At 45.1% G+C, this 11,175-nt stretch overlaps 1 protein-coding gene across 1 annotated transcript; it reads left to right on the top strand.

Annotated features, from left to right (window-relative positions):
• The first annotated feature begins 4,558 nt into the window (after positions 1-4,558).
• ivd (isovaleryl-CoA dehydrogenase) lies at positions 4,559-9,700 on the top strand. Its single transcript, XM_030116892.1, has 11 exons — positions 4,559-4,769; positions 6,873-6,962; positions 7,057-7,108; positions 7,427-7,596; positions 7,688-7,781; positions 7,899-8,029; positions 8,113-8,209; positions 8,294-8,387; positions 8,522-8,708; positions 8,787-8,859; positions 9,067-9,700. Exons 1-11 carry the CDS (start codon positions 4,638-4,640, stop codon positions 9,198-9,200), a joined length of 1,254 nt encoding a protein of 417 aa, XP_029972752.1. The 5' UTR covers positions 4,559-4,637; the 3' UTR covers positions 9,201-9,700.
• The last annotated feature ends 1,475 nt before the right edge of the window (positions 9,701-11,175 follow it).

Here is an 11,175-nt window from a genome sequence, read left to right on the forward strand (position 1 = left end):
TATAAATACAGACTGCAAACTTATTTTATAATTCAGTCACGAAGACTTGTGATTCAGTACAACCAGTTCCCCTACCGCCTCTCTTTTTGAAATGATGATTTGTTGCTGAATGTTGAAGAGAAAAAGCATGAAGCTTGGGTAGCTGCTCCCCCAGACTCCCAGAGTCCTCCTGTTGCTGCCCCCCCCTCCCCGCAGCTCTCTGGCGCCCCCCAGAGGACCCCACCCCACACTGTAAATGACTGTAAAACAAAGAGGTGATCATAATGTCAAGTGGCCCGTCTCTCTCATCAGAACCCCAGACAGCTTCAGTGGTGCAGAACAAGAGCGACGCTGGTTTAGCATGAAATACAGTTTGAGTCTAATTTCTCTTTTCGAATAAAGTCAACATCACCGATGAAGCTGTTTTCTGGAGACTTGCTCCGAATCAATGGTTCCAAACTCATTTTAGTTCAGAGGACAATGCAGATCATCACTCAGCTGCTCCAAAGATAACCATGACACATGTAGAATACTGTTTTTATTACTGTTATTACTGACAATATATCAACTATTACATCCTAATATTTGTGCCAGTGTCTAGATAAGATATTTCCATGCTGAGTGTGCCGGAGCAGTAAAGTTTCAAATGTTGTATTATTGTCAAGAAAGATGAGAGATTTATATATTCAATATATAACCTTAGCAAGGAAAAAGTGTAGTTGGAGGACTGTGCTGTGGCCTTCTGGTGCAAAAAAAAGGAACTAAAATGTTCAAAAGTTGTGTCAACTATGTGCAACTTTAACATTTCTGTTTGAATTTGATCATTTTAAGAACATTTTCCTCATCAGCAGTTTTGTTTTGTCCTTACTGCACAGTAGCTTCCAGTCATGTGCCTGAATGAACTTTAACTGAACGCTGACCTGCACTGCTTTATTTGAATAAACGGCTCAGGTGTGTGAGCAGCCATTTGTGAAGGTCCAGCTCAAACAGAGACACCATGAGGGAAAAGACAGGAGTCTCTGATCATTTCATATTCATATCTTTTCAACAAATCACGATTTGATGAATTGGAAAGGGTTTAAAACTGATTCTTTAACAAAAACACACAATTTTAGGGCTGGATGTGATGAAAATTAAATGAATCCAAAGTTTCCAAACTGAAATGATGCAACAGATGTCAATTATTAACCGTGGGTGAACAACGGACAGGATGAGAGGAAGAATCTACAAACATGATTCACACTTTAAAAGGTAAAGTCTGCAGGCACACGGAGCATGAAGGAGTCTCAGTGTGTCAGAGTGAGCAGTTCGGGATGCTTGGAAACTTTGAGTACAGACTGGTCATCCAGCTTAAACAGATCATTGGCGATCTACTGGTACAGCTCTAAACCCTGACTTTAACATTAATGTAACATTTAGTAATAATTAGCTGTCACCCTGTCAGCCTATCCTCCGTTTGCTCTCATTGTTCACTTCTTATTCTTCTTCTTCTTCCCTGCTACTTGCGGCCTGTGTGACCTCTGACCTGCTGGTGGGATACGATGACTATTTGAAACAGACATCATGGTGACGACCGTCCGGCTGGCCATCCTCCTCGCTGTGCTGCTGACTGAGAGCCTCATACAATACAATTCCCAGTGAGTTTAGCATCCATCCATCCATCCATCCATCATCCATCCATTGTCCTGCTTGTCCGGTCCAGGGTTGCTGGCTGCTGGAGTTCATCCCAGTTTACTAAGGATGAGTTCAGGATGCACACAGCGACCGGCCCCATTTCTAATACATGTATTTAAAATATGTATTTCAAATAGTGCTGTCACGCGATCAAAAAACTGTATCTAATTCATTACAGGATTTGTAATTAATTAATCAAATTAATCGCATTTTAATTTCATATCTGCTTTAGATCCCCAAGGGAAGAATTTGAATTCAGGGACGTTACAGAATTGCAGTGCAGGACTCATCAAATGAAAACACCGAGAAGAGAAGGTTTGAAATCCACATTTTTATTGATGATGAATGAAAGCTGAGTCAGGACGTCTTGTCCAAAATAAATTCTGAGCCCAATCAGGCAACTCCAATAACACGTTCAGTGTGTTTCATTAATGAAATTCAAAAGAAGAAAAAGTTTACAGGTAAGTACATCCCAGCAGCCAATTCGGCCTGCTGCACTGTTCAAAAATGCAGTACAAATATAGACAAAAAAAAAAAAAAATCTGAAATAAAATAAGCTGAGTCTCAAACAGCCCCTGAAGAAAACTAAATTAAAAATGAATACTAAGCTAACTCAATACAGCAGTTGAAAATGAATACTAGAAGTATAACATGCCTCTAAGTAAGACAACAATTCCATTCACAATGAACCACTCAAGTGTGCTGCAATTAATCTTAGATTATTTTTTTTAATGCATTAATTTATGGTGTAATTAATTAATCTAATAAATGCATTAAAGTGACAGCTCTAATTTCAAATACAAAACAGTATTTTGTGATTTTTTTTGACTTAGAAGGTGAAACCAACTTAATGTTTTGTATCAAAATGCTTCAGTGCTGTGGATGTTTGTACTTTTCAAACAGTGCAAAATACTTTATTAAGCCATTAAAGATGCACTTTATTCTTCTAAACATGTATGATTTCATTTCAGTGATTATCAAACCTCAGATAGGAACATGTTCGACCTGTTGCACGTTTAAAAAAAGAAATTATTGACACCAGATGAGCAGCAGCCCACAGGTCAGGTCAGCCCCACCCTGCCTGACCCCACAAACAGACTGTTGACCCAACAAGCAGCAGCAGGACTGAACTCCTCCGCAGCCACAGGTGCAGCATGGGCCTCTCGTCTTGCAGCTGCACCAATAACATCTGCACTGAGGAGGATCAACACCAGCGAGGCTGCAGGCTCTGATAAGGTGTCAGTTCAGGCCCTGAAGTCATGTGCCGACCAACTGCCACAAATTTTGCAGAAATTTTATGTTGATAACATGCCTACTGATCGTAGGAGGCTTCTTTCCCAGTGACTGGGGTTGGTTCTGGAGGCGGTTCTCCAGCTGTACACATGGCTCTGGAACAGAAGTCAAAGAGTAAAACAAAGAGTAGAGTTTGAAACATCCACACACCTGAGGATATTAAGAAGAATTTTACTAAGGGAAGCAGCTTTTAGTTCCTTCCACCTGTGGAGCAAACTCCCTAAACACCTGAAAACTCCTGACACACTGACTTTCTTTATATCAGGACATAAAACACTGCTATTTTCTCAGACTTTCCATTAGACACTACATTTGACTTACAAATGTTTTCACTGTATTATGCCTTTATTAGTCACATTGTTTGGCACATTCCATAATCTCAATCAGTTAAGATTATGATTCTTAATCATTTTGTTTGAATTAATTTCTGATTTCCACATAAAGCAATTTGAATTGTTTTGTGTCTGGATTATGCTGATAAATAGGCGTGTCTGGTCTCGCAGCAAGTAGTAGTTTAGAGTTAAAATGTCTAGTGTTTTTGCACATTGCTATATGAAAAGGCTGATTCTAGTTGGGATCACTGGTATATTCAAACCTCTTCTTGAAATGCTGGGTTATTTTGGGTTATTGTGGTAACCCAGTTTCTGAGTTTCTCGTGTTGAGTTAAATGTTTGGGTTATTTTTATTAAGAATAACCCATTTGGTGGGTTATTTTAACCCAATTTCTGGGTTTTCAAGGTTATGCGCCATTTTTGATTTGTTTTTCAGAGAGCATCTCATTTTTGGGTTTGAAGTTTGTTTTTTTGGTTATTAAAATGTTTTTTTTTTTTTTTAAGGGAGGATATTATGGAGTAATCTCATTAACATTATTTATAATCACACATCTTATGCACGTGAAAGGAAGTAGTCGGGAAAGAATAGGATTGACCAGGAGTGAAAGCTGCTGGTGCAGTGGTTAGTGATCTTTCCTCACAGCAAAAAGATCCTGGGTTTGAAATACTGGCTGTAGGACAAGCCGGTGAAATGTTCTGAGACCTGCCTTCACTCATATGAAGGTGGAATTTGGCTCTTGCAATCCTGAAAATGACATGTGGCTTGGGGGACTAATAATTAATTATTTTTAGCACTGAATTGTGCGAACCAACTAGTTAGTTAGGAATAACCCAAATAGTAGTTAGCATAACACAACTTTTGCGATAAATAATTCAACCCAAAACTTGGGTTAAAACACTGGGTAAAATTAACCCAAAACACGGGTTTGTTCTTTTCTGTACCAACATTTGGGTTAAAATTGGTTTATTTTTTAACCTAACTGTTTGTATGTCTTTCAGGATTTCTTTAAACACATTATAAAAATTTTCTCTGGATGAGATTCATTGCAGACTTTGAAAATCATTCCCTAGAAAAATTATCTGGTGTGACTTTATCTCTAGAGGGAATAGAGTGATTTTCACAGTTGAAGAAAAGAGAGTTATCATCATCTCCTCTCACTCTAAAGAGCTCCAGTCATCCAGCTTGACGTGTCGGTGTCGCCCTCTGTCCTGTGGGGGCGCCAGCGAGCAAAACACCACGTTCTCCAGCTGAAGCGCAGGAGGCAGAAGAAGAAGCCTTAAAGCGGCAGACACCTCAGTGCTCCGGACTCTGTCGACAAGCCGTCCGCTCGGCTCCAGCTCTACCCTGGTTCCTGCATCATGCTCGCCGTCAGAAGCGCTCTCCGCCTCGGCTCCAGGCTGTGTGTCCCCGCGGTGGCCCGGCGGGGCTGCTCCGGAGCCGCGGTCCCGGTGGACGACGTGGTGAACGGACTCACGGACGACCAGATCCAGGTTAGCTTCAGAGGCTAACGCTAACAAAGTTCACTTCTGTGTGAATCAAACCTCCAGATGGTGCGAAAAGAGTCATCTGGAGACAGTAAATAGCTGTTAAATGATGGTGGCTGTGTTCAACACTCAGGAGAAATCACAGTTTAAAGCCACAGACTCGGCACGACGTGATGACATAACACGAGTTAACCAGCCCAGACTAACTAGTAGTCCTGTTCAGCTCACAGCCGACCCCGCAGGGTTGAGACTAATTAACATGAGAGAGACGTGATGGACTGGGTGTTTCTGTGAGTCTGGAGCGGCTCGGATCGGTTAGAGGTGAGAGCAGGTCAGCTGTTACGGCACAGAGTGAAGGAGAAGCTGGACGCGGAGCAGGAGGTGGAGCTCGCAGCCGGCAGGTGATTGGATGGTCCAGCCTCTCCTCCTCAAAAACCCTCACCATGGACCTTACCTCCATCACCGGCACACAGATAATGAGCATTTGACTTCTGCGTGTGATCTGGTGGCTTAACTGGTGTCCTCTGTAGAGGGTTTAATGTTTAAAACCTCCCTTCACTCATTTGAGCTACTCTGTGATGTTTACATGAAAGAGGAAAGATAAGTTCACGTGTGATCTGCTGGTCTGCTGGGCCTCACATGAGTCATAGAACAATAATGATAAGAATATTGATAATAGTTTATTGATATTCCAAAGTCTGGATGAAAAAAATACTGGGATAAATAAATATAAACTGAATTAATGACTTGATTAAAATTACTTTAAAACATCTAGTAGTTTTTATTATTGTTGTAATAATTATCTTAACATATGCTTCTTTCTGCGTTTTACTCAAGGAATCTTTAGTTTATCTAATGATAACATTCATGCAAATGTATAACAAACATTCACGTGTGTGTTTAAATCTGTGGTAAAGTAGTAAAACCCACAAAAACTGAAATAAAATTGAATGGTATCTAAAATTGATCTAAAAATTTATAGACAAAGATAAGATTTTTTATTTTACTTTTAGGCTTTATTTAACCAGGTCCTGTCCTGTTCAGACACTCTTTTTCAAGGGAAGTTTAGCCAAGACAGCAGCTTAAAACATTACTTCAAGTATTATAACAGAGAGGTCAAAGGTCACATAACATACAAATCAGACACGATAAAAACAAATAGATCAGAGTAATAAAGTGAAATAATGGCAGGAGCACACACCAGTACCCATTTAACTGTACGATCTTGAGTCAAAGCCAGACTGAAGAGGTGAAGGTTACATGTTTTAATGCAGATATTCTTTCTCCAAACTGCTCCGTAAAAATCTGTTTTTCTCTAAATAAATGTATATATTTGAATTTAAATGCCTTTGGTAATTTTTTGTAACTTTTTTCATCATAGTTCTTTTACTGAAACACATTTTCAAAGATTTAGACCCAGACATATGGCTACTGTCATGTTCATACCGTCTTTCTACACCAGAGGTGTCAAACATAAAGCTCGTGGGCCCAGACCGGCCAGCAGGAGGCCCCAATTTCCAAATTGTAAAAAATGCAAAGAAAGCATTGAGGTTTAAGCTCGGCTTTCTTTACAGTGGCGGTCGGATGTAAAGCAGCACAGAGACCCGAGGTGAAATCTCAGTGAAGCCGCCATGATAACCAGCATGAACCTCAATGCAGCGCTGTCAGCGTGTTTGTAAAAAATAAACATGCCAACTGCAACAGTTATTGATGTTTTTTCTATATTACTGTTTTTTTGTGAAAACTCACAGGACAGTTATGTAAGCACCTTATAATTCCTCATGTATCTGTACACAGGTGAGCATTTGGTGATAAGGGCAGAAGGGAAAGGGCGGGGGAATATAAAATGAAGTAAAAGGGCATCAGATAAAGCAGCAGTAAATGGAGACATTTCAAAGATTAAACACAAACTTAATGGTTCAGTAATAAATGTAAAGCATGTGAAATAAAATGCAGCATCAAAACATTTGTCTCATGAGTGACGTTTGCAGACTTAATGTCATTTTTTAAAGTGATTTCTTTGAGTGTACATGAGCAAATGCTCTGTTTTGGTTGTAATGCTCGACATGTCAGTAAAATAACGCCGCTTGTTGTCGGTTGTCTTCTCAGCTGAGGCAGACGGTTCGTAAATTCCTCTCAGAAAAACTGGCGCCGTACGCCGACGAGATCGACAAGACCAACGACTTCCCGGGGATGCGGGTGAGTTGATCAGTCAACAGCGCTTTAATCCACAGCCAGGATCCACTGCGAGTGTGTGTGAAGACGTCCTGGTGTGTGTCTTTCTCCTCGCCAGGCGTTCTGGAGAGAGCTGGGGAACATGGGTTTGCTCGGCATGACCGCTCCAGGTATGTGGACCAATAGTCTGTCGCTCCAGCAGTTCTATGATTGGGAATGATTGATGGGATTAATAGATCTTTCACTAGTATTTCTGGAAACCTCTCGGACTGCATCTGGTCCAAGCTGCCAGTTTGTTACATTTGATCCAGAGGAGAGAGGAGGGAATCTGCCACCTGCTGAAAAGTTAGGTGGAGTTATGGTGATAGAAAGAGGTTTATTCAAGAGATCACTGTTAAAAGAACCTCAGAACCAGCAGCTCTGTTGGTGAGATGGTAAAAGCAGTTTGACAGCATTAAAGAGCGGAGCGTCTGGACCGTGTCTTCCAGTGGAGCACGGGGGAACCGGTCTGGGCTACCTGGACCACGTCCTCGTGATGGAGGAGATGTCGCGGGTGTCGGCGGCCATCGCCCTCAGCTACGGCGCCCACTCCAACCTGTGCGTCAACCAGATGGTGCGCCACGCCAACCCCGAGCAGATGGAGAAGTACATGCCGAAGGTCCGGACGCGGCGTTCCTCCGGTGGAGGTTTGGAAACGCTTCGGGAGGAGCCGGTCAGTGACCGGTCTGTCGTTCCGTTACTCTCCTCAGCTGATGACGGGAGAACATGTGGGGGCGCTGGCGATGAGCGAGCCCAACGCCGGGTCGGACGTGGTGTCCATGAAGCTGAAAGCCACCAAGAGCGGTAGGAGGAGGATGATGGTCCCTTATTGATTACATCAGAGAACTTTTGGATCATTCATGTTCTTCTGAAGTATTTCGGATCTGCTGTACTTGGTTTCCTATTTTTGCCTCTCAACAGGGGATTACTATGTTCTGAACGGAAACAAGTTCTGGATCACCAACGGGCCGGACGCAGACGTGCTGATTGTGTACGCCAAGACCGACCCCGAGGCGTATCAGCGAGGCATCACGGCTTTCATCGTGGAGAAGGTGAGTCCAGGCAGGCGGAGAGTCTGTCCTTCCTGTCTCTGACCGGAGGGTTCTGAATCAGGGTTTCGTCTGTCCTCCGGTAGGGGATGCCGGGATTTTCCACGGCGCAGAAGCTGGACAAGCTGGGCATGAGAGGATCCAACACCTGTGAGCTGATCTTTGAAGACTGCAAAGTCCCAGGCATGTGGGGAGGAAACGGAGACGGACACACAGCTTTCATCTTCTGAAGCCGGATTCCACGAAGCTTTGCTTCTTCCGTTTCAGAGAAGAACATTCTGGGTCCGCTGAACAAAGGCGTGTACGTGATGATGAGCGGCCTGGATCTGGAGAGGCTGGTTCTGGCCGCTGGGCCCATCGGGTGAGCAGGGGGAAGACTGAACCGTCAAGACGAACCGCTTCCATGATCCTGCCTGTCAGGAGCTCTTTCAACACCTTCAATGAGGGATTGTTTTTTCAGAAATATAGAAATAGGATGTGTTTCTTTCTCTGCAGCATCATGCAGGCGGTGCTGGACGCCGCCGTTCCATACCTCCACGTCAGAGAAGCTTTCGGACAGAAGATCGGACACTTCCAGCTGATGCAGGGCAAGATGGCCGACATGTACACCCGGCTGAGCTCCTGTCGGCAGTACCTGTACAACGTGGCGCGGGCGTGCGACAAAGGACACTTCAGCGCCATGGTGAGAAGAAAGCATCCTTCACTTAAAGCTGTCAGAGCTCCGGTCTGCTCCGTCCTCTGAGGCTTTGCGTCGTTGCAGGACTGCGCCGGCGTCATCCTGTACTGCGCCGAGAACGCCACTCAGGTGGCTCTGGACGGCATTCAGTGTCTGGGTGAGTGTTTGGAGTGAAACCTTGATAAGCGTTCAGCCGGCGTGGGAAAGGTCACGCTTCAGGGTCAGGAGTCTCATGATGAGCAGCAGTCGACTGCGCTGCATGATTTGTAGATCTACTCCGGTCCGTTCCAGCTGTTTGCAGATCTGTTGTTGTTTTGTCCAGTTTCTTTGCGATCATCCTCTAAGCTCTGCCGTTGGTCAACAGGTGGGAACGGCTACATCAACGACTACCCGACGGGCCGATACCTGCGCGACGCCAAGCTGTATGAAATCGGGGCGGGCACCAGCGAGGTGCGCCGGCTCATCATCGGACGGGGGTTCAACAGCCTGTACAAGTAGAGACCCGGGACGAGCCGGACGGAGGACAGCGTTACTGCCAGCCCCGCCTCGCCGCGCTGGACGGACTGAGTTTCTCAATCCACATCAACCCCGACCGGCCTGATTTTATCTTTATTTTTATTTTTTTTTAACTGAAAGTGGCCTTCATAGCATTTTGTTTTCCGCGCCTGCAGAGACTCTGACATGCAGATGAAACCCGGTGCCTTGCTCGTGGGCAGGGTGCCGAGTGAGAAACACTCCGACCACAGCTCAAACCGACAGACAAAATCCTGATAACGTGTGAGAACATTTCCACTGCGGCGCACCGTGAAGCTCTTGTATATAGCGTGAAGGCAGGAGTTCCTCTCTGCCGACGACAGTGTAACGTTTCCTGTTTCCTGGGAGCGAGCGTCTGTACGACGCGCTCGTCTCCTCCGCACAGATTTTTATGAGAATCACTGTAGATGTACAGTATGACCATGTGATAGTTGTGTTTGCAATAAATAGGAGTGAAAACTCGGCGTCTGCTTGTTTTCTGCTCACCAAACCTGTTCTGGAGGTTTGTTTAATGATTCATGAGAGTTCACGTGACGCTTGGACGGCTTTTCATCGGACAGACGTCAAACAACCCGGACTGACTGTCAGCACGCTGAGAGAATATTGAAACTTTCTTTTCTTTTTGAAATCAGGCTGAAATAATCAAGGATTTTAGAAAAAAAAAGTGCGAAAGAGTTCTTAAAAAGGACATTTTAGATGCAGTGTTTGGGTATATTTGCTCACTTTAGTCTAAAATAAGCATGAGAATGAGGAGGTTTCCCTCCAGCAGACGTCGGCCGTCTGTCCTGACCCGCAGTGATTTGTCTGCTTTGGCTCTGAGAGCAGCTGGAACCTTTCCGTCCATCAGCTGTTGGAATGATTCACTCTCAGGTTATTGCCTCCGTCCGCCGGCGGTTACTTCAGGGCTGTCGGGCAGCGAAGCCCCGGCTGATGGATGTTCGGAGGAGGGTGTGTTTGGACTCGGACGCTGTTCAGTTTGGCTCCTCTGTCTCCAGGTTTCCACAGAGCAGCCTTTGATCGGTGGCCGATCAGGATGTGTTCTTCATCTGAACAAACAGCCATACTGCTGCTCTGCTGCTCTCAGCTGATGCCAGCAGCCGCTCTCCTCGCCGTTATCTGCTGTATCTGTTGTTTTCCTCAGAGAAGCCACAGCTTTGCCCCTCTGTGATCGTATCGACTGCTCCTCGCGGCCTCGCTCGCTTCTCGTCTGCTGTAATGACGACGGTCCTGGATCGTCTGGATCAGTAAAGCTGCGTTTCTGAGGTTCAGCGTTCGGTTTCTGAGCGCTCTCTGGGTGGTTCCCGTCATAAACGAGGCCGGTGTGGAGTGTTGGGCCTGAGGGGTCAGCGGCGGGGAGCCAGCGTTTGCAGAGGAAGCTGCTGCGCTGCAGACGGAGGAAGGACTCCTCCCTCCCGCGGAGACGTGTGCGCTCAATGCCTCATTGTCAACCGAAGGTTTTCCACTCGAAAACAAGCCGCTCGGGACTCAACGCGAGCTGCTTATAAATAGTTGTTGAATGGTGTAACCTTCGGTCGCGGCGGGAGAGAGAAGAGCCCGGGGCGACGTTCGTCCTGCTCAACACTGAACCTGCTGGAACACAATCACAACTCGGCACACCAACACCGTCCACAAGGACTCATCCCTCCATCATGATCTGCAGGTGAGCTTTACGCTCTGAGCCGCTGTGGATCAGGAACGCTGCAGCACGGCTGCATTCAGCTCTTTATGAGTATTTATGTCTCATGTTGGGCTAATACTAAATTAATAAACACTATTCTTTAACATATAAATTCTCCTTTCTCCACTGACGACCTGACACGATGCTCATTTCTTTCTTCACCTCTGTGTTTTTAGCATGCCGTCCCTTCCTCCCGCTGCATCTGCTGGACTAATGAGGGAGAATCTAGTCTCATCTGTTTGGAGGCAGATCCACGAATGT

The sequence above is a fragment of the Salarias fasciatus genome, chromosome 19 (assembly GCF_902148845.1).
Source record: "Salarias fasciatus chromosome 19, fSalaFa1.1, whole genome shotgun sequence".
Classification (NCBI taxonomy): domain Eukaryota; kingdom Metazoa; phylum Chordata; class Actinopteri; order Blenniiformes; family Blenniidae; genus Salarias; species Salarias fasciatus.

What these genes read in the sequence shown, in the direction of transcription:
- ivd (XM_030116892.1), top strand. Translation starts at nt 4,638, where the DNA reads ATGCTCGCCGTCAGAAGCGCTCTCCGCCTCGGCTCCAGGCTGTGTGTC. An exon ending in TGAAGACTGCAAAGTCCCAG is followed by an intron (nt 8,210 to 8,293) that starts GCATGTGGGGAG and finishes CTTCCGTTTCAG; the next exon opens with AGAAGAACATTCTGGGTCCG. An exon ending in AAGGACACTTCAGCGCCATG is followed by an intron (nt 8,709 to 8,786) that starts GTGAGAAGAAAG and finishes GCGTCGTTGCAG; the next exon opens with GACTGCGCCGGCGTCATCCT.